Source organism: Trachurus trachurus, assembly GCF_905171665.1.
Source record: "Trachurus trachurus genome assembly, chromosome: 5".
NCBI classification, from domain to species: domain Eukaryota; kingdom Metazoa; phylum Chordata; class Actinopteri; order Carangiformes; family Carangidae; genus Trachurus; species Trachurus trachurus.
Window position 1 is genome coordinate 18,515,696 of NC_139896.1, and position 23,984 is coordinate 18,539,679.

General features: G+C 42.9%; 1 protein-coding gene across 3 annotated transcripts in view; it reads left to right on the top strand.

Annotated features, from left to right (window-relative positions):
* The window catches only part of nfasca (neurofascin homolog (chicken) a), a 73,661-nt gene that overhangs the window by 23,683 nt on the left and 25,994 nt on the right, over positions 1–23,984 (top strand). For all 3 annotated transcript variants that reach the window (XM_083970984.1, XM_083970985.1, XM_083970986.1), the window contains exons 4-26: positions 3,908–3,925; positions 6,039–6,144; positions 9,024–9,220; positions 9,419–9,541; positions 11,247–11,417; positions 11,723–11,773; positions 13,772–13,883; positions 14,055–14,239; positions 14,331–14,462; positions 14,973–15,116; positions 15,207–15,318; positions 15,400–15,566; positions 16,335–16,482; positions 16,871–16,995; positions 18,242–18,286; positions 18,703–18,804; positions 19,863–20,060; positions 20,252–20,322; positions 21,431–21,653; positions 21,745–21,860; positions 21,955–22,165; positions 22,475–22,597; positions 22,998–23,171. In XM_083970984.1, coding sequence (XP_083827110.1) covers positions 3,908–3,925; positions 6,039–6,144; positions 9,024–9,220; positions 9,419–9,541; positions 11,247–11,417; positions 11,723–11,773; positions 13,772–13,883; positions 14,055–14,239; positions 14,331–14,462; positions 14,973–15,116; positions 15,207–15,318; positions 15,400–15,566; positions 16,335–16,482; positions 16,871–16,995; positions 18,242–18,286; positions 18,703–18,804; positions 19,863–20,060; positions 20,252–20,322; positions 21,431–21,653; positions 21,745–21,860; positions 21,955–22,165; positions 22,475–22,597; positions 22,998–23,171 — 3,054 coding nt within the window. The remainder of the gene's footprint in view (positions 1–3,907; positions 3,926–6,038; positions 6,145–9,023; positions 9,221–9,418; positions 9,542–11,246; positions 11,418–11,722; positions 11,774–13,771; positions 13,884–14,054; positions 14,240–14,330; positions 14,463–14,972; positions 15,117–15,206; positions 15,319–15,399; positions 15,567–16,334; positions 16,483–16,870; positions 16,996–18,241; positions 18,287–18,702; positions 18,805–19,862; positions 20,061–20,251; positions 20,323–21,430; positions 21,654–21,744; positions 21,861–21,954; positions 22,166–22,474; positions 22,598–22,997; positions 23,172–23,984) is intronic.

Genomic DNA, 23,984 nt, shown 5'->3' on the forward strand with positions numbered 1-23,984 from the left:
AAAAGCTGATGCTTCTTGCCTTTCAGCAAAAGGCCAGACAATTATAGAATTTATGACAAGTGAAACGTGCTTTTAAAGTCCATTAGATTGTTTCTGTGAGGTACAGACAGGAAACATGGTGGAGACAGAAGCCTCTGATGGATAACAAAGGTCCTTGGCCCGACTGTAAAACCATCAGCATGTACACTGCTGTATGTTACAGTACATAATCATCTCTGTACATGTTTTCCAACATTGGTCCTGACCTTTATTTTGACAAGACCACATGGTGAAAGAAGTCTTATTCTTTAAATCTTAAAAAAAAAAAACTCAAACCACAGCCCGGTCACAATCATATCATTTAATCTGCACATGACTGAAGTTTGGTTATTGTGCAGATTGTTTTTATTTTAGCACATTTCACACACACACACACTCACCATTTACTACAGCTGTTCTGTTAAATGGAGGGCAACATGGTGGAGGAGGTGGAGGCTGGATGAAGTATTTGAACTTGTTGGCGGTCACCATCATCATTGGAAAAGTCCACATTTGAGATCTGTTAAATTTCGATGTACTTTTAACCTTTTAACTTTGAACTCCTTTAAACTTAGAATCATGAACAAGCTCTGCAATATTGCTGCTGTTGCTTCAAGACCTAGTTACTGATTTCAGGAAACAAAAATCAAGTAAACAAAAATAATTAAATCTTAACTCAGTCTTAAGCTAGTTTTAAACTTGTTATCACACAGTTAAAAGATGATGCAGGTTTCAGAGCAGTTGAAGCTTTAATGAGTTTTCGAGCTGAGACCATGAGTGTGCAGCTGGAGCTGATCACATTAGTCACATTTACCCATCAGAACAGACTGGTCCATATCTCTGGGCAGCAGATATACACACAGACACGGCAAAGATGAATGTTTCTGCATTGTAAAAAAAAAAAAAGAATTGAGACAGAGAGAGCAAGGACACCTGGCTCTCACACACAAACGCGAGCACACACACTTGCAGCTGCTCTGTCCTCTGTCTCTCTGCCTCATTTTTATAAGCTCGACCTTTCACCCCTGCACTTCTGATACTCTATTGATCTGACACACACACACGCACACACACACACACACACTTTTCCTAACAGACCTTTTGTGTTATACCCTTATAACCCAGTGACCTCTTCCTGATGGGGTCTCCACACCCACCATGATCATCTGATTGGATTTTATTTATTCCTGAGAAAGTTTCATGAAAATCAATCGGTCACTTCTTGAAAGCTCAGCTCATAGTTCAAGAGGACACACACAGGACACAAGGACTCACATTTCAGATCAGTTCTCTCCTCTTTGGCTCGGTCTCTTTGTCGTGTCTCTAAAAGAAGCTTCAAAATCAGCTGATTAATCAATACACCAGTCAATAATTACCAACTATAACAGTGTGTGTGTGTGTGTGTATGGCTCTCCTGCCTTAGCTTTCTGATCATATTGTATCTTGTATATCATATACATATATTGATTTAAAAATCTTATTGTTGACTTTAAGACTCCACTCCACCCAGACCTCTCGTACATCAATAGTTTACTGACATTGTAGGAGGAGGGGATCTTGGATCAGCTGATAGTGTCCTGCTGGTTGCTCACAGAACCTGAATAGGTCCTTTTTTTGTTTATTTAATACTTTAGTGAGGCACTTTGCATTGTTACTGTGTTATATTTTTAGTATCATTATTATCAATGATTATATTTTGTTAGTCACCTTCATAGTGTCACAGCCTGCAGGATACAGTCAATAAATTTTACGGGGGTGTACTAGGTGTAGTTGAAAAAATGAGGACAGAGTTTACAGATAAGTAGTGAGTTCTCATATAATATTGAATGATACTGTAGTAATATCATAGTAATACTTAAGAAATACTGTAGTTATTTTGTAGTAACCTTTTTGTGATACCCTTAACCATGAAGCATTTGTAGATCAATGCACACAAGAAGTGAGGAAAAACATAAAAAAGCTACATATTTGTATATAGTATAGTAATAAGTAATAATAATAAATTACATTAAAAATTATATTAAAAAAAATATTAGTACAATCCCCTTCCCTATCCCTAACCCTAACCCTCTGAAATTGATTGGAATAACATACTTCCGTCATTGCGGATATGGATTTTTCTTTTCTGGTCAACAAGCTTTAAAATTGCAATCACAACCAGACAAAATATGTTTGTGCATCAAAGATGTTTAATTCATTTCCAGCAGTTCTCAGTTCAAAGAACCATTTTAATGAAGGATTTTTAATTGGACAACTGGGTATGAAGTGAACATCACACAGCCAACAATGACCCATTCTTCACATGATCACATTTTTGTATCACAGCTTTATGCTATATGACATATTAGCCCAACCCCCCCTCCTGAAGTCCCGTGTCAGAGCTGAGAACGGCTCCACATGCTCCGAAGCTGATGGTTCGTTCAGGAGGAGAAAACCCATCCCCCTCTTTTCTTTATGTCTAATCTGCTTCACAGCAAACTGCTCTCCTGACCTTTATTGATGAGAGCTATCCACACATCCCCACAGAACACGCGCACACACTCATTCACACACCTCAACTCTACATTATAATGTCTGCAGGGCATATGATAAATGCTATTTAAATTCAGTGAATAGGTCTTGTAGCTGACTTGGATGTCGGAGTGTGTACACATCTTACATCAAGGCTAATCTGTAACTGCTACACAGACAAACACAAGGTCAAGCTTTGTGAATGTTAAGGCTGAGCAATACACAATAAAAATCATACCGTGATTATCTTTGACGGATTTGGATGTGTGTGACTTAAGTTAATGGTAATTTTTAATGTCTTCTTGTTTTAGTGCATACAAATATAAACACGATAATTATTATGATGAAGATGAAGATGATAAGATGGTCTGTGTATCAGTCGTGTTCCCATATACATAGAACATGAGGCTGCAGTGTCGCAGTGCCTAATTTATACTGGCGGTGACACACTTTACATTCACATACATGTGTTACGTATTCAGGATACAGGACAGCACACACAAAGAACACGCTAACACTTTACATATGTGCTGTAGATGTGTCATCTCACATACGTCCTTGCCAGATCTCTTTTTGTCCACACTGACACAACCAAACAGAAGCATGTCTAATCATACTGAAGATGCATTAAAGAGGGATTGGACACTGGCACCATGATAACAAGCTACACCACAGTTACTACACTGCACTGTCACATAAACACATGAATCATGCACAGAAGAAACATTTTACACAAATAAAAACTAACCTGTGTGTTGTCTTTCTCTCCCTTGCTGACGATGAACTCCTTACAGGTGAGTTGTTGCTTCGTTCTGTAGATCAAAGTTCACTCTTTCACTTAAAACAACTAATGCAGACATAAACAGTGGTTCTCAGCTGGTCCGGCATCTGACTCCAGATTCACTTTTTACAAATCAAGTCAAAGTCTACTAAACTTAGACCATCAATTCTGACTGTCACTATAAGGAGACGATCTTGACCTCCGTGTTGACCCCATCCCAACATGAGCACTGAAATAATAACCTCAATACAACTGGGGCTTAAATCTCTATGAAACACAATGTGATCAAAACTCAAAAGCAGCATTTTTACAGTAGTTACTGTTGCTGCTTCATAGTAAGATGAACACACTTTAACAGGAGGATGGAAGAGTAGCTCTGCTCTAGACATGAGCTACATTTCAGATGAATGTGTTTTCCCCATCTGTTAGCAACCCTCTGAAAAAATGGACCCCACCAGTTGGGAACCACTTTAGCTAAAACATGAAAACTTTATATGACTTATAAATGTTTTTTATGTATTTAATATGATTAACAATCACATCATCATTTGTCCATGTGTCTCTTTGTCTCTCTTTGGCTTTACGTTGGATTAACAGCAAAGGTCCTGGCAGACCGTAAGTGTTTCCGCTCAACATGTCACTCCTGATGTTTCTGTCTCATTTTTACAGCTCTTAGATTTTGATGCTGCAGTGACACAACATTAATGGTTCTTCTCCCTCGACTCACCTGCTCTTCACGTTCTTAGTCAACGCGATGTACTGTAGCTGTCACTGATAAACACACAAATGTAACATCAAATGTGTGACATGTAGAGGTTCTGGGTCAAACTGGACCTGGACCTGTTATCAGCTCGTAGGTTTCTTCTCTCAGTAAACCAGACCAGTGCTGGCTCCGCAGTCAACCAGTATAAAAATATAGAGAAATAATCATAATAATGGTAATAATAAAGAAAATAGAGGTTTCCTTCTGTTTCATTTATTTAAACCTTGTTTATGCAGCTCACTCTGCTGGACACATGTCACCCCACCAGTTTGCTGTAGGGATCACACATTTTGTAATCTGGGTAATTTTGAAATGTAGGCTACACTTCCACGAAATGTAATGTAAGTCTAAAGGATGTAAGCCCTGGTAAGGACGTGCAATCAAAAGATGATTCTCCATACGACAGCTCTTGTGGCAAGCTTTTATCACAAACAAGCATGCTATAAAAACATTCTTATGGTTGCCATAGCAACATAAGGGATATGTATAATGCAGTGCTATTTCAGTGGTGGATAAGATTAGCTGGAAGAGCTTCAGTGGCAGAAGGAAACTGTTCTTTCATCTCTGTCCTCTGAGCTGAGCCGGAGCTCCCTCTCACAGTCCAGAGTTCCTGCTTTAATGTGTCGGGCGGCCGATCCTGTGAAGCACCCGTTATCTTGCGTTGTGTGCGTGTGTGTGTGTGTGTGTGTGTGTGTGTCTGTGCTCAATGGGGTAGAAAAGGGCAGGGGGGATGTGGTCTGTGTGGTGTGTCTGCAGAGCTGAGGGGGTATGGATGGAGTGAACAGTCAGGATGCTGCGATGCAATTGTTTCTTTCATCTGGATCCAGAGCAGGTTCATATAAGGTTAATTTGTTACGCTGAAAATATTTTATTAAGATGTATTATATTCTAAAATCAATAATAAAAATATCAGTATCACAGCCTGATGCCTCTAAGCCTCAGAGATCCACTGTTTCCAAACAACACATCAGAGAGACACACATATGTTCCTTCATCACACACACACACGGTTGTTTATTAAGACGCATTCCCACACACACACATGCTGCTGAGCCAAATACACAAAACAGTACCAGATATGGATACATCAAAAATAGTCCCCAACAGATGCACTAATTCCTCCTTTTTCAAAACATACTTGACTTGAATGAGAGAGAATATAATGGATAGAATAGCTGATTTGAGAATAAGGTTGAATACTATGTGTACTGTAAATACAGAATAACAGCAGCTTCAGCTTTCCATCCTGACACAAAGGAAATTCAGAGGAAATTCCAGGATATGAAGCAAATATGGCTGAAAATTACATTTTTTAAATAATTTTTAGCAGCTGGTTCTGGTCTAAATGCAAATGTGTAGGATGTTTTGTGTTTCTCTTGTATGTGTGTATTTTCAATCTGCCCAAGAACTGTAGAGAGGAATTAGCTGTTAGCACAAAACATTGATTTATTTTCTTTGTCATGGTCCTTTTGATCTAATTGTGACCGTGTTCATGCCTCGGTGAATACTTTCCTGAGCCAGTTGTGAATGTTTGTGTGTGAGGTGAGGTCGTTTGTCTCTACGTATATGTCAGCCCTGTGACACACCAAAGACCTGCCCAGGGTGTTAGCCCACCTTCCCCCTGTGTCAGCAGGGATTGTCTCCAATGTCCCCGTACAACACCACCTGCACGTGTCAGCAGTAAAGCTAATAGAATGTGTCGACCAAATGATATTTAACAAGAGTTTGATAACCAGTTTAATCAGTTCAGCACTCAGCTTGATGACTCCTCTTTCTGTCTTTCCTCTGGTGAATCTTCTTCACTTTTATCAGTTTATGATCTTTAATCTCTACACTGAGCTACTGAAAGTAGAGCATTGAAACGGCACTGTGTGTGTGTCTATATGTGTGTGTATCTGTGTGTGTGTGTGTGTGTGTGTGTGTGTTCATTATCTGTACATAACCTCATCTCTGTAACCCCCACAGTGAAGCAGCCCCCCACCATCGTCAAGCAGTCAGTGAAGGACTACATTGTCGACCCCAGAGATAACATCATCATCGAGTGTGAGGCCAAGGGCAACCCACAGCCTTTGTAAGCAACACGCACACACGCACTTGCACACATTCCCTCACAATGCACATATCTGTCGCCTGTTCATTATTTGAGTTTTAAGGAAAAAAGATAATAGATACCATCATGGGTAGCTAGGTAAATGATGTTATGTATAATATACGTATAATGTGGATAAACGAGTTACCCTCAATGTCCCTAAATGTCCGAACTGATGCTGAAACCGTTTTAAACCTTTGATAAAATGCTGGATCGTACATTTTCTGTAATGCAGCCTCCGGTGTTAACTGTTAACTGTGTACAAACTGTGTGCACCTTTAGTGGAAGTGGTTGAACTAAAAAAGTGGAAATGCTTGAAAGTGAATCAGAAATTTCGAAGACGGTCGCGGTTGATTCAGAGCAGCGTGAGACCGATGTGATCGACCGACGGGCCGCAGACGGTCGGCACCAATCAGACGCAGCTGGAGTTTAATCAAGGAAATGCAGCACAGCTGAGGGAGCAGGCGTCCAGGCACGAATCATGAGACAACACGTCTCCCTCGCTCCTTCCACACTCAGCTCCTGTTGTCTACCTCTGTGTTTATATCCGTCCTCTGCTGCCCTCTGTCCCCCCACCCCACCCCCCGCTCTGTCAGCCCTCACTGTGTCCTTGCCCGCCCGTCCCCCCGCCTCCTCTCCCACAGTGACAGTTATGAAGAGTGACAGTGCCATTCAGATGTGCTGTCCTGCCACTCTGCCCTCCTCTGTCCGTCTTTCCCTCAACCACAGTACAGTAACACATTTTCGTCTGAGTCACCCTCTCCTCGTCCTCTGTCACCACCACCCCCCCCCCCACCACCCCCGCACTTCCTACCCGTTAAGAGGGACGGTGTGTTGCCCCAAAGCTGCTGCTCTGCTGCCCTCTAACAAACCTATAAACTCAGTGTGACACTTGTCCACCTCCCCTTCACAGCCTCAGCCTGACAAGTGGTCTGCTGTGCTTTTGACTGCTCTCTCTCTCTCTCTCTCTCTCTCTCTCTCTCTCTCTCTCTCTCTCTCTCTCTCTCTCTCTCTCTCTCTCTCTCTCTCTCTCTTTCTCCCTCTGCACCTTTCACAAACACACAGCCTTCTACATGCTTAAAGAAACGCATTAAATTAGTAATAAAAGACCAAAATTACATAGAACATTTTATAATGAAACATTTTTTTAAAATTGTGTTTAAATGGAGCTGATTACTGCAGACAGTAGTTTCACATCTGTCATTGTCAGATGTGGTTAATGTGGCTTTTTCCAATCCAAACATCTGCATTGTCACTGTCAGTGAAACTAAACCGAGTCATTCACTTAAATAAGCTGGTGGACTGATCTTCTGTCTTCCTCATCTTCCTCCTTTCTTTTGTTCTCCACACAAAACTGTATTCACACACAGACCCTCATGGATGTACATCAATTATACACACTGAAATATTCACACAATTTACACTCAGGAAAGGGCCTACACACACACACACACACACACACACACACACACACACACACACACACACACTTGGTCTCCAGTGGTTACGTCAGTGGGGGTATGACCAGCTCAGGACAGTGGTACATTGTTTATTTGGAGACAGATTGGCTTTACGTAAGACGCACACACACCGCACACACACACATACACATATACATACACATGCACGCTCACCCAGATTCCTGCACACACACACAGACATACAACCACACAACAAGGCACTCACAGTCACTCTCCCATGCACACATCCTGGCTCTCTTCTTCCCAGGACGGGCATTGTGCTCCAGTAATGCACTCGGTTGACTATTCATGCTCATGAAACATTCAGCGAAAGGGATCGTTCACTTATTCACTCACAATCAGCCTGTCACTACGACACACACACCACAACGCAGACCCTGGTCTACAGTGCTGCAACAGAGGCCCTTTTGTTCAGGATCAGAGCTGAGCCCCTGAACCAGATCCACGGGAACTGGCCTAAAAGTGACAGGAAGCATCTTCCGTGAATCCACTCTCGGCACTAAAAATAGAGGCGTGTTATGTAAGACAGTGAGTGTTTTCCACTAATCAGGGAGCGCCACATGGAACGGGATTAAGCTGCAGCACTGTAACATGCCGAGTGTTTTGGTGTGCAGGATTTTTGCTTTGCTGTCATGTCATGTGCCAGTAGGGGAAGGGAAGATGACAACCACATGACAAGCAAAGGAGCAGGTTTTCCACTTGCTGAAACAATTAAGAGTTCATATTAACACTCTGATGGCCCAGTGGGTGGTTCCTCCCACACAGTTTTTCTCACATTCATTGTTTCCATCATGATAAACCCATATGTATTGTGTTCTGTGCTTTGTGTTTGTGTTTTATCCCTCTGTGCTGCTGACAGTCAGAGCCAGAAACATATTGTTTCCAGGTCCTCTTCGATTTTTTTTCTTTTGGTAAAAACTTCACTTCCCATAAGGCCGAATTGATTAGATTGGATGGTAGTTAAAGGTAGACAGCACAAGTACAGTAGGTGATTATGGCTTCTACACGAATTCATTTCAACCACTTTACCTTAGATAAAGCTTTTGCCTGCAGATGTTTGGAATTAAAATCCCTTCAGGAATTAGCTGCTGTGAGGCTTTTAATGTGAAATGAGAGAAGCGCAGAGGAGCAGAGCAGTGAGAGATAGGAGTACGACATGACTCTGAAAACAAGACGAGGTCAGAAAACAGGGAGATACACAACATGATGGGATATTGTTAAAGCAAATACAGGCAAACAAATTCGATTTGAAATGCTATAAACAAACAGAATGAATGGTTTTTAAATAAACACCACCAGTGAGCCCCCGAGAGCTCAGCACAATGACTGCAGATGAAGACTAATCCTCACCCTTCTTTGGCTCTTTCTTCTCTGTATCAGGTTTTCATGGCGAAGGAACGGCAAGTTTTTCAACATCGGGAAAGATCCCAGGGTGACGATGCGGAAACGGTCGGGAACCCTGGAGATCGGTTTCCGTAGTGGAGGACGACCGGAGGACTATGAAGGAGAATACCAATGCTTTGCCACCAATGACTTTGGAGTCGCTCTGTCCAACAAAATCCTCCTTCGAGTCTCAAGTAAGAACACACACACACACACACGTTACACAACACAGAAGATCTCTGCAAACATTGTACACTGACAGAGGAAAAACAAAGAAAAGTCTCGCAGGAAAAGTCTGTTTCTCACTTGTTATCAACCTGACCAATCAGCTGTGAAGAACAATAATGACCAGCTCAATACTGATCAGCCGTTCCCTCCTCTCCGTCCTCCAGAGGCTCCTCTGTGGCCGAAGGAGGTGCTGGAGCCCGTGGTGGTGACTGAAGGCTCCCCGCTGGTTCTACCCTGCAACCCCCCACCAGGCCTTCCTCCCCCGTTCACCTTCTGGATGAACAGCTGTGAGCATTGTTAACACACACAGACACACAAATGCTTTATTTCTCTTCTTCTAGTGACTGTTATATACTTAAAGGGATAGTTCAACATTTTGGCACATTGGCCCATTGCCATAATCCCTCTAGTTTTAGGAGTAGGTTTGTTACCTTTAATTGTCAGTGCGAGCTACTTTTAGAACGGCAGAGCAGAGCCGCGAGCTGCTCAGAGCTACGCTATGGAGGCTCATGGGATTTCTTGGTTTCCCTCATCAGTCTCATCAAATACACAATCCAACAACTCCAAGACGCTCTTGTGGACAAGTTGTGACCTGCACATTCACCACGCTATGAGATAATAACAGAACGTTACGAGACAGACAACCTCGAAAACAACGCCGTCTCGTAACGCTCCATTATTATCTCATAACGTGGTGAATGTGCAGGTCACAACTTGTCCACAAGAGCGTCTTGGAGTTGTTGGATTGTGTATTTGATGAGTTTGATGAAAACTGATCAGCTGCACTGCTATGTCAACAAAAGTCAGTCAACATCAGCCACAGACAGTCCAGATGCTGACGAATTGTCTCCATTGTTGTATTTTAGTGCAGAAGTCTGTCAGATAATTTCCTCTCAGTCTGTCTCCACCTTCCTGGCTAAATAGACTGCATGGTCTATTTATAGATTCTTGTTAATAATTTATACATGATAAGAGACTGCATCTTAGAATATGTCATTTTTTATTGATCTTAAATGTGTGAATACATGATTTTCGTGTCTCTTGTTTCATTTTCTGTTTTGTTTTTTTACTTATCATATTGTCAAGTCATTTATTTCGGCATCAAATCAATCAATGACTTCTTCAGCCACCCTGGCATCTTTTCTTCACCTCCCTCCTTCACACTGTGTTGTTTTCCAATGAAGGCTGTGTGCTGCAGTACTGCTGAGCCAGTGTGTGTGTGTGTGTGTTTTCAAATGTGTGTGTGTGCGTGCTGCATAGATCTGCAGGGCAGACCTCATGTCCGGCCAGACGCCATTTTACAGCCACAGAGAGAAACTGTAAAAGACACTAAAGTTAAATCAGGCTGATAAAAAACTGGATCTGTTTTCATTGGAGCACAGACTTCGCCCTCATCAGCTGTCGGCAGAGAATATCAACATGGTCCTTATGCATCATTTCCCCACTCTGTGAACAGCCTGTGTGACACACACACAGTCTTATACGCTCAGATCAACCACACACCACATTAGCTTGTCATATAGCCCAGACAGTGTAACACGCCAACGCATGATGAGCACTGCTGGCCGGCTGCTGATTGGTCCTGGGGCGCTGTCTTGACGACCATAAGGCTCACGTCGGTTTGTGCAGTGACAGAGTGTGTGAGGGTCTGTCTGGACGTCTGTATGGATTTAAGTGCACATTAACACTACAGCCTGTAGTCACTGTAGGAGGACACATGAGCTACAGTAGCAGCTGTATATGAGAATCTACACAATCTACAAGTTAGTGGTTGGCATTAAAGGGCCATTTACTTCCATATGGTATTATTATATCTAAGCCTTTCACACTTCTGATGTGAGAGTTCAGTCAGCCCGCTCAGATACAGTTCATCATCACTGTGTTTGTGGTTGGAATCATAGATAATCAGTACGGTAAGAACGTGTACATCTGCTAATTAATGCAATTGTCCACCCCTCCTCCTCCTCTCTCCTCCTCCCTCCTGTCTTCCAGTTATGATTCCTATCCGTCAGGATAAGAGAGTTTCCATGGGTTTGAATGGAGACCTGTACTTCTCCAACGTCATTGGCCAAGATTCTCAGATAGACTATAGCTGCAACGCTCGCTTCCTCTTCACACACACCATCCAGCAGAAGAACCCCTTCACACTCAAAGTCCAGACCAGTGAGTAGAACCACTCACAAAAACACACACAAACTTATTTCTATGCCCTGAAATAACCAATATTTTAATTTGTTTATTAAATATTGAACATTTCACTTCAGTAACCACATATGAACTCTGTGGTCCACTTCTCCATCTAGAGGAAAGTTAATGACATGACACATGATGAGCTACATGAGATCTCTCAGGTAGCCTCAGAAATGTTGTGGTTTTCTTGATATAATGTGAAATCTGCTCATGTAACTTCAACACCACCATTATGCTCTGTGTATTGATCTGTGTGTGGACTGATTTCTTTTTTTCAGAGGAGTCATATAATGACACATCTTACAATGCCTCTGACCCCTTTGGTGGTGGTGAGTCACTTCCTGTTAGGACAGCTCTACTTCCTGTGCATCTGCTTAGAAACACTAACCTGCTGGCTCAGTGAAGCTGCTGACTTCAGACTGATGTCGGACACTGATTTACGACACACAATCTGTGAGAATGGTTGTCTTTCAGTATAAAGGTAGATGTCCATTTGTGGTGTGATTATAAAGCAGGTCTAGGTTCTATATTAATACCTTGAAAAAGTGTCAAAGACGCAGTCCACAGAGAAATGCACACAACCTGGATTCAGAAAACTGTGTATGTAACTTTGTGATATCACAACAAAGCAGTCATCAATAGGACCATTTGAATTCGAATGAATGGCAAATTAGTTTCTCTCTGACCCTGACGTCCACACACACACACACACACACAGAGGAAATATACATGTTCATCAGGTTTAATCTGTTTATTCCACCTCGGTCAGTGTTAAACGATCACACGGAATGAATAAACGTATTTTAATTAACACGAAGATTAGCCTCAGTTCGGGTTTACGGCAAATAGAGAATTGTATGAGCCCATAGCTGCAGGGGACAGATCAGCTAAAGTGGCAGCATATGCAGCAGTGGTCGATGGGATACGTCCCTAGGGGGTAAGGATGCGCCCTGTCACAGACCAGGCGCGAGGCCCACAGGGACTGGGGATCCTGCTGAGGAGGATTAGGTCACATGATGAATATTCAGTCTGGATTCATGCTGCGATCATTAATAGTCAAATATGTATGGAAATAAGGTTTTGCCATTTCTGGGAGTGTGGGGAAGTGATGGGGACAGCTGTCGAGACACTCACACACCGCCACTCAGGCACACACACACACACACACACACACACACACACCGGCACACGCGCTCGCTTTGCTACTAATCTCCTCTCAGCACACACAAGCAAAGACCACAGCTCTGTCCTTTTTTTGTGGATGGGAGGGGGTTGAAGGCTCCACGGCATCCTGAGCCCCTCTCAGCGTCACCGGCAGGCTGTCTGCCACGTTTCTACGGCGCTCACTGCGTCGCTGTAGCAACCCACTGTAGTGACTGTGTTACCTCACAGTGTTTCTTCCTCGTTCGTTTTGTCTTCTTCTCACTAACAACCACAGATCCTCACCCACTGCTGTCTGTTTGCCAGCCTCCGGAGAAGCTAACCTCTAACAGATGCTTTAATCCCACACAGATCTGCATCACAAAGGAGGCTAATGCTAATTTAATCCCACACATTTCTCTGCAGGCTGCAGCTCACCGCTGACTGGATTCGGTGTCCACAGACAGGAAATGTCCTGCTCGAATGTTCATGTTCTCCTTTCTTTCTTCAAAACCAGCTGTAGCTAAACTAACACTGTGCTCTTTCAGTAAATGTGCTTGTAGCTCTGTGTTACCCTTCCTTCATCATTGTGTGATCTTTGTGGTTTATAAAAAAAAAAGCAAGGGTCTGGTCCAAAGGTTCTCTGTTGCTACTGAGGCTTAACTCTGCGGCCGAGCCCTGTGGGAAACTTAACATGGGGTTGAAGCCTAATGCATCAACTCCATGACCCCACACAAACTTGAGTCTGATGTTGAAATAATCTCATTACAGCAGAGAGTCTGGGCATGTCGTACCAGCTGCTTTATTTATGCTTTTAATGGCCGGTCTCTCCATCTCTGCTCCTCTGGCAAACATAAAGCAGGATCAATGACCCTGCTGTTGTTTCTGCATCTCTTAATGACTTCCTGTGAGAGAAGCCAGAGAGTGTTAGACAGGTTTACTGGACGTTTTGGACTCACTACAGACTCCAGAGAGAAAGAGAGAGCCCGAGATCAGAGCAGATGGAGCACAGCCACAGGGAAACGACCAGAATAATAGTGTTAGGTTTGTATGTGACAGCGCCCACACAGAGTAGACGTTTAGGAAGTGAGTGGTACAAAGATAAACTAATGTGCTGCTGGATTAGATTGAATGTATTTGTGTATACTGACCCCCTCCCATTCCCCACCCTCACTCCTTGTTTGCAGGCCGAAAAATAGCCGAGACCATGCCGACCTTTCTCTCGCCGTCAGGCACAGAGAGCTCAAAGATGGTGCTAAGAGACGAGAAGCTGCTGCTGGAGTGTATCGCTGCTGGAATGTAAGCTCTCTCTCTCTCTCTCTCTCACACACACACACACACATATGCGCAAATACAACCTCACTGGGATGCTTTACTGACTTCCTGTCTCAGCACACACACATACACACACCACTGAGATAAGAGGGACAGATCTGTTCACTTCATCTAAGTTTTCTGTCCCACCTCCAGACCGACGCCTACCATAAAGTGGTTTAAGAAGGGCGGGGACCTGCCTGCGCAAAAGGTCAAGTTCGAGAACTTCAACAAGACGCTGAAGATCGTCAGTGTGTCGGAGGAGGATGCTGGGGAGTACGTGTGCCTGGCTAACAATCATGTAGGCAGCATACGCCACTCCATCACTGTCCAGGTGAAAGGTGAGGAGGTCCCGACTCTGTGTTGGTAAAGACACATGAAGCTGTGAGTGAACCTGTGCGCTGACCTCCCCCCCCCTCCTTTGTTCCACAGCCGCTCCTTACTGGCTGGACAAACCCACAGACCTGGTCCTGGCCCCGGACGAGAACGGGCGCCTGGTTTGTCGGGCAAATGGAAACCCTAAACCCAACATCCAGTGGCTGCTCAACGGACAGCCTCTAGAAAGTAGGTGGATCTGTCTGGACTGGTGACAGTTTCATACACTGATACAGTAGTCTCTGACTTTCCTGTATTCCTCTAATTGCAGGGGTAACAATAATAATAATACATTTTTTAGGTGTGAGTAGCCTCAGTGGCTCACAGCTGTCCTTCAGCTCCATCACTCCTTCTCTAACACCCTTAACTGTCCCTCTATTCCTCTATGTTATGATATGTTTGCTTTATTTATTTCCTTTTGTGTATTTTATTTTTATTTTTTCTTCTTTTCTTCCAAGTTTAGTTTGGTGTGTTGTTTGTGGTTGTTGTTGCTTTATTAACGTGTGACCCAATTGGCTTGCTTGGTTCAGGATTATTGTCTTTGTTAAATATTTGAACATGTATGCAAGTATGTGTATATTTATATGTATATGTGTTCAGATTGAGTATTGTGACTGTCGACCCCAGGAAGAAGAGTCGCTGCTGAGGCAGTGGCTAATGGGGATCTATAATAAACTAATAATCCCACCCCCACCACAGGTGCCCCGCCTAACCTCAGCAGACAGGTGTTGGGTGACACCATCATCTTCCATTCGGTGCAGATGGGAGGCAGCGCTGTGTACCAGTGCAACGCCTCCAACCAGCACGGCTATCTGCTGGCCAACGCTTTCGTCAGCGTTCTTGGTGAGACACAGACATCAGCATATGTATGTGAAAAATCCTGTGATCCGATGAAGAGGTGAAGGTGTAATCCTCTGTCCCTCCGCCCTGTAGACATGGCTCCGAGGATGCTGGGCCCTAAAACCCATCTGATCAAAGTCGTCCAAAACAACCGCACATTCCTGGATTGCCCGTTCTTTGGTTCTCCTCTGCCTGAGCTCCGCTGGTGAGTGACGTCTCCATGTGAATCATCTAGTTCATAAGTTTGTTCCTGTTCTCATGTCTGTGTGTTTTTCTCTGTGTGCAGGTTTAAGAACGGACTGGGCAGCGGGCTGGACGGCGGTCACTACCGCGTGTACATCAACGGCACCCTGGAGATCAAAAGAGCCCGAGCGGAGGACGAGGGAACCTACACGTGCTTGGCCCAAAACATCCTCGGCAGAGCCAGCAAAGAGGTCCGCCTGGAGGTCAAAGGTAAGACATCACATGACTGCTCTACTCATCATCATGATCGCTACAGTTTCAGTCACTCTTTAACCAAGCAATGTGAATTCACAAACAGTTGACGTGCAATGATCAGCTCCTGCAGGCTGATCACTGTTTAAATATTTGTCTACTCCTTGACATTAAACAGTTTCCTTCCCATGTGCCAAACAGCCTGAACAGACCCTCAGTGCCTTTTATTAAAGGGATTGTCAACACATGAGCTGCGGTTACTGACAACACAAAAAACACACAAAAAAAGTGATGAACCCGACTGTGATGGACTTGCATGTGTTATAATACTTATATTGTACATTCACATACACTTGCTCTTCCAAGCTTCTAACTTCAAAAGTCATATTGTGATCAATTTATCATAATTTCATAATAAATCAAGTGCATAAGAAATGATTTCATATATAAGTATAGACCGCACTTGTTTAGAATCAGTCTACAACAGACTGGAACAATTACAGTGGATATATGAGCTTGTTCATCCTGGAAAAGTCCTAGAAAATGTGCAGAACCTGTTGTGTCCTCCATACGGATGTGATTTGAAGTTTCCTCACCTGGCGGCAGCTTCACATCACCAAGCTTTTATAATAAATGTACAGTCCAAATCCTCCCTGTCATTTACAGTCAACATCTGTGAGTTTCCTCTGTGCATCAAAATGTGTGAGTTAATATAGTGTGCGTGTGTGTGTGTGTGTGTGTTCATCTTCATCTTCATCCTCATCCTCACCAACTCCCCTACCTCAGAGCCAATTCGTATAGTTGAAGTCCCCGAGCACCAGACGATCGTCAGGGGAACCGTGGCTCGTTTTGCTTGTAAGGTGAAGTCTGATCCCAGCCTGCCCGTCTCCGTGGTCTGGACCAAGGACGACAAGCCTCTCCATCTGGGATGGAGGTAATAGCCTGAACTTATCCAGACTACTAGTTAATGTAAAAAAAAACAATTTTTTCTACTCCTCTAGTTTTCTCTGTAAATAATTTAAGACAATCAACATTTAAGAGTCAGAGGTCTCTGGTTTGTCATTGCACTCAATCCTCCATAATGACAAAGTGGAAACAGAAAATCTGTTTCTGTTTCTACAATCTGGACTCTAGAAGAACACAAACTGGTTTTCTTCCACAACAAATATCTGAGTCTGTTGATGTTTCTGTTGTTTCTAAGCTGAGGTAAAAACAGTTATTAACTCCTTAACTCAATCATTTATTGTAGACATTAAACTGGAAAGTCTGGAGGATGCTGCTACTGTAACATCCACTCCTCTGTCTCCTCTTTTATCCCCCAGGTTGAAGAAGGACGAGGGGTCGCTCACCATCCCCAATGTGAACGAGGGTGATGAGGGAACATACACCTGCACTGCTACATCTGAAATAGACCAGGACTCAGCCTCAGCCCGCCTCACTGTGTTAGGTACAGACAGAGCAGAGGCGCTTCTTCCCATTACAACCGCTCAGAGTAGTCCTGAGACTTCAGACCTAAAAATAATGTTTAATGTTGTGGCATCAGTCCCTCTGTGTTCTAATATTATCCTCAACAATGATCTACACACTCACATACTGCAAACATGACTTCATTATGAAGCAGATATGATTACCATTCTAGTCCATCAGGGCCTCAGTGGCCCCACCTACTGTACAGTATTACTATCAGTGTTCATGGATACAGTAAATAGGTAGGTAGGCTGTTAGATGGACGAATCAAGATATGAACATAAAGATCAATAGAAATGAGGTGTAACAAATGTAAGTCTTGAGATAAACATCTAAATCCACCAGTTGCACAAAAAACACTTGAGTTATTATCTTTATTATTATCCTAAACTAGACTGTGGTACAGTACAATGAAATACAAGCCCACATTGTTGAGGGGCCTGCCTCCAAACAGATTAAGACTGAATCTACAAAATAATTTGTATGTAGAATTTAACATGTTCTGAAGCCAGAATTGTCTTACAGATAATAATAATAATATTCCCATTTTAAGTATAATGGGGAAAAAAGACTAGATTTAAGTGAACTTCCAAGGAAAAAGAGTCACTTCCTCAGTGAGCATTCTGCATGTGTTTCCATGTCAAGATGTTTAGAGAGTTTTTCTGCTGGAGAAAGTTTTTTTCTCTTTTCGCTTGACACTGTTTTTCAACTCTGTGCCTTCAGGTGGAAATCAAGCATGTTTCATTGTTGTTACTCTTGTTTACTCACCTATCTTAACTTTAGCTGTAGTGCTGTGTGTGGGAAAGTGTCATAATGAAGTTGTACTGTAGACTCAGTCTGAACACCCTGTGTGATCATGTGGTACTTTTGCACTGATGACAGTGAGTCACAGAGGTAAAAAAAAAAAAAAAAAATCTAAATCAAAAAGATAATTCTTCGGACTCTGCTGTTAATCAAACTTCTCATTTCCGTTAAGAGATAGTAACACAGCCTGAGAGTTTCTCACGCCTGTGTCACTGTCCACCTAAAGAATTCATAAAGGAAAGTGCTGGTCTTTACATCTGTGACTCACACGTCTTAGCTGTGACAACGATGGCTGCATGATGAAGTGACAGTGTGATCTAAATGACATGTTAACATTTGTGCTCCCTTGCTGTTGACTAGTGGACTAACCTGCAGACTCTAACCTTTATACCCACTTCCCGGTCCTTGACCACGTCCCACAGAGGAAGCCTCCCTCAACCCCTCAATCTCTAGTGCCTTCCCTCCAGGTAACACATATCATGGGTGGAAATCTTTTTCTCTCTCCTCCTCTGTTTATTTTCTCTTCTTATGGTCTCATTTTTTTCTGTCTTAACTTGTGCCTCTTTTATATTATACATTTTATGTTTTCAATGGATTTTATTTTATTACAGTACGTGCCAGTGATTATTTTTCTCCATGTGTGGAAAATTGGATTTCTGTGTGCATGCCCCCAAATTCATCCTGTCAAATCATTTCATCTCATGTTAAATCTGAAAATGTCTAATATAACGTATGTGTCGTGTATGTTATGTTAATTAAATGACACTGTGCAGCATGACTGACAAGAGTTTTTGCAGAATGCACACACAAATGCATGCATGTGTGTGTATGCCTTTAAGCGTATACCCTGTCTAAGGTCAGGTCAATCCCCGTCTCTCTGCAGACCGGCCAGACCCTCCCATGGATTTGGACTTGTCGGACCCAGCTGCCCGCAGCGTCCGCCTCACCTGGATCCCTGGAAATGACCACAGGAGCCCCATCAAAGGTCAGCATGCACACACAAACAATGCCCTTGCCGTATATGATGCCCTATGAAGGTTCATCATGTAGGCGCAGTATGTGAGTGAAGGCTGTAAACAGGCGAAGTGGTAGCAGGTATGGCCTATTGATGCTGAATTAGGAAGAGACATGAGATACATTTTTAATCAATGTTATATTTACAGTATAATAATTCTGGGGCCAGGACTCTTATCACACACGTAAAGTTTGGTTAAGTATGGACATTATAAAACAATGTAAAATTTAACAATAATATTACAAAGGTCTTAAGATGAGCCTAGATTTAGAGACATATGATGTCAATCTGATTAATTCTCCAGGACAGGGGTGCCCACACTTTTTCAGCTTGTGAGTTGTTTTTAAGATGACCAGGTCAAAATGATTTACTTTCATTAAAAAAAATGCTAAACACATTTATTTATATATAAAGCACACAGATAAATAGAACAGCATGATAGGTACATTATATAACACAGTGTATAACTTGTGATGACCCCATTGACCCCCATGATGGACCCCATAAAAGACAAAAATGACAAGACGACAAATTTACAAGGACATCTGTGTGAGGAAAAAAACAAAAGAAAAGGCCAGCTCACCTGCAGCTTGAACAGACGATCTGTCAGAGGAGCGCTCTGCTGTTCCTCTCTCTTTAGCCTGGTGTTTGGCTGCGCTTTGTATGTATAAATAGAGTTCAAAATTGGGAGATCTAACCGCTATCTGAATGGACGTGGCGCCGCACAGCTGTAGCAGTGTGCGTGTGTACTGTATGTGATTGCTAACAGCGGTAAGAAAAAAAATATTGTCCATCGTCCTCTCAGCCGGCGATGGTGATTGGATTGCCGATCAGCACAAGCCTGAAGTACAATGACTTTAACACAAAAACACTGTCAAAATTCAAAATGTAAGTTCAAAATTCCTGTTGGGTTTCGATAATGGGCACAAATGGCTTTTCTGTAAGTCTTGGCATGTTTATTTAGCCATAAGCTAAGATAAACACAAGGTGAGGGCCACTGTTTTGAAGCCTGATGTGTGTCTCTACAGAGTTTCTGGTCCAGTTTGAAGAGGACCGATGGGAACCAGGCAGGTGGCAGAACCTGTCCTCTTACCCAGGAGACCTCAACTCTGTCGTGCTGCAGCTCGCCCCCTTTGTAAACTACCAGTTCAGGGTCATCGCCATCAACTCAGTGGGCCAGAGTGAGCCCAGCCGCCCGTCACCACGATACAAGACAAGCGGAGCAGGTGAGGAGCACCACAAATACTTGCCTGAAGCCGTGCGGATGCAGTCCATCTGTAGTGAATTTACCTATACTGGACCTGCTGCTTGTGGCAGATTCAAGTCAGAAAGCTCCAGGTCTTAAATCTGCTCCTGTGGACTTGTTGTTGTCGGGAGTTGGCGTTTGATGTCAGTGGATTTTGTTTTGTTTAAATAGCCCCAGATGCCATTCCCAGAGGTCTGCGGGGGTGGGGCTCCAAGAAGGACAACATGGAGATCACCTGGGAGGTAAGATGAGGAAGGGCATGATTCTGTTACCAGATAAAATAAATAAATAAATTCCATAGCCTGAATATAATCACTGAGATAAAGATTTTACTAGAAAAGATCTCTGAACAAAGTGTAAATGAGTATCACAATCATTATAACATGGTTGAGTCATGTAGCCAGTGTTACTTCTCACTTCTTCAAATAATCTATTGAGATTAAAGAGATCTGGAGCCACTGTGTCATGATACTCAGCCACACACTCCCACACCTGAAGTTATGATACAGAGCAGTTACGGTGCCACTATTTATCGAGAAGTAGATCTGTAGAAATCTCCTCTGTGCTTCACGTTGCTGTACATAACCACTATAGAAATGGAAGGATCTGCAAGAGAAGGCATCTTACCAGACAACATAAAGCAGGTTGCCGGTAGCAGTTTGATTCCTGTCTGAATGTGTGTGTGGTAATAAAGCGCTATGAATGTGTGTGAAAAGGTTGAATGTAGCTTCCATTGCAAAACATTTGTAGTCAGTAACCGACAAGTCTCGGAAAGTGCAGTCTATTACCATTATCTTTACAAAATGGAGCCATGTTAGATATCCCCTTGACATAAACACTGTTCTTACAACTACTAAAAGGTATGAATCCTTTACAATATATCAATCTTATTCCACTTCTCTTTACTGTAATTAGAAAAATCATATGTGGAATAATATATTTATGAAAAACAATCAAACCAGTACTCTAAAATTTGCCTCTTGTGTATCTTAAAATTTTGCCAGGTTCAGACACGAATAATTTCGTACCTCTAAAACAAATTTATGATCAAAAAATAAATAAAACTTTTAATGAGACCGCAAATTGTATATTCAATATGACATTAGAAGTTTATTTTGTAATGATGCTGTTTAATTACCTCTGATGTAAGATATTATTTACTCTTCATTCAGAAAAGTATCCAGTAGATAAGATGCAATGTGAAAAAAAATGTGGTATCTCCATTCCTATAAAGTCTTTCTAACTGTATATCTTCATTTGAGGACATGTACGGAGAATCAGAATGAAGGATCACCTTCTCTGGGTCAGTTAATGTGAGCTCACAGTGAGTGTCTTGTCTTTGCCCTTCAGCCTCTGCTTGACCTGGAGAGAAATGGCCCAAACCTGCACTACAACGTGTGGTGGAGACGGAAGGACGCGGGGGAAGAGTGGAGTAACGTGACGACGCTGGAGTCCAAATACACCGTCCGTGACACAGACACCTATGTGCCCTATGAGATCAAGATCCAGGCCAGGAATGAGTTTGGATCAGGACCCGAGTCGAATCTGGTCGTCGGGTTCTCAGGAGAAGACAGTGAGTGGATTCACACCAGGTCGTGTGTTTCTGAAAGATGTGAAAGCTTTCTGACTTCTCACATCCTCTCTGTCTCTTTCCATGAGTTCAGATCCCACCGACGCTCCCACTGACCTGCGGGCGACAAACGTCGAAAGCATCAAAGCGACCATCCACTGGAAAGCTGTGGACCCCGCCTCCGTCCAGGGAGAGTTCAAAGAGTACAAAGTGGGTCTCGTGTGCTTCTCCTCTACTCTGCTCTCTCTTCTTTAATCTCCTCCACTTCCCAATCAACTCCTTTTTTTCTTCTCCTCCCATCCAGCTGTACTACTGGCGTGAGTCCAGTTTGGTCCCAGGTCTGTTGGTCAGCAAGGAGAAGAAGACCAAAGGTTTCTACAGCACCTTGGCCGAGCCGTCCGCCATTCTCAGTGACCTGGTGCCCTACTCCAAATACAAGATGTTTATGGTTGCGGCCAACAGCCGCTTTGAGGGTCCGCCCAGCAACACGTGGGAGTTCACCACCAAGGAGGGAGGTGAGGACGGAGGGAAGGAGTGTAAAAGCTGGGCGGAGTATAATGGGATACACAAGTTCTCTGTAATGTTGAACCGTAATGTTGTCAACAGGACACTCATGTAAAGTAAAAATGTGTCATTGAGACAAAAATGTCCTGATGGGGAATAAAAAAATATTGACTTTGCATCTTGAGAAATATTTTGGAACAACTGGAGAGGATGTCAATGTCCAGTCAGTGACATGTGTGTGTGTGTGTGTGTGTGTGTGTGTGTGTGTGTGTGTGTGTGTGTGTGTGTGTGTGTGTGTGTGTGTGTGTGTGTTTATGTAGTTCCCGATGCGCCAAGGTTTTTCAGGATCAACCGAAGAAGTTTCGACAACCTCTACCTGGAGTGGGACAAACCTCTGGAGCCCAACGGCATCCTGATCGGATACAGGCTCATATATCAAACAGGTGAGCTGCCCCCTGAACGGTCAAATCCCACGTATTCATATTAGACAAACATCTGCACATTCACACAAGCAGCATCTTTAACTTTTGTGTAACTATTTATTGGAGGTTAGGATGCTGATTTTCACCTTATACAGTTTGAGATTATTGTCAAAGTAATACTGATATATCTTATATTTGATGTAAGAATAAAACTGTGATATTATGACAGAAATATGTATTGTTTGTATATTGTGGTGATGATTCAAATATATTATTACATTATAATAATGTAGTAGATATGATTATATTAACCTAATATAAAACATAATAACGTAAAACATAACGTTATGTTTGGGGAAATACCGTATTTCTGACAGCAAACGTGTGTGTTGTGTGTGTGTGTGTGTGTGTGTGTGTGTAGTCAATGGCTCCAGGATGGGTCAACAACAGGTGGAGACGTTTCCTCCTAATGTGACAGATTTCACCCTTCGCCTGCCGAACCGATCCGTGCGATACAAGTTCTCCCTGTCGGCGCTCACACAGGTGGGAGGAGGAGAGGTCTTTGCTGAGGAGTCGCCACATTTCACCAACGAGGGTGAGTGTTCGCTACACCTGTTACCCCGAAAATCTCATGTCCAGGACGTTTCCATAAAACAGAATATGTAGTGACTGACAATATGGTTTCATCTGCTTGTCATGGAGTGACTGTATGACTAGAGAGAGGCTTTGTGCTTCTGTAGATGTATGTATGTAGTATGTAGATAGATGTATAAAAGAAACACAGATGTGTTTAATGCATTAGGCTGCAGCAGTTTTAGCTATGTTGGTGTTCCTAATAAACTGACAGCTGAGTGTCTGCAGTGTACCATGCAGTACACTGCAGCATTTTCTACAAACCATGATTACCTCTGAATGGACTCCTGACTACTGCCTGCTGTCTCTTCTGTGCCTCAGAGCCCCACAAACTATTAAACACATCAGTGAGTCTCAAACAAGCTCCTTCACCACCATCAACAGCAAACACACTGTGGTTTATTCTGACTCATTTTACACACACACACACACACACACACACACACACACACACACACACACACACACACACACACACACACACACACACACACACACACACACACACACACACACACACACACACACACACACACACACACACACAGTCTGGAAATACTCACCAAAGCAACACATGTGGGTTAATCCACCAAATGAACTATTTCTTTCTGAATGATGCTTGATGAAACTGAAGACAATGAGAAAAAAAAAGGAAAAACAAGATATTTGTGAGTCATTTTATTGATGGCTGCTATACTGGCTTTATGAAAATAGTAAATGCATACATACACAATATTGGGCCTTGCACTAAAGGTAAAGTAAACTTGTACAAACA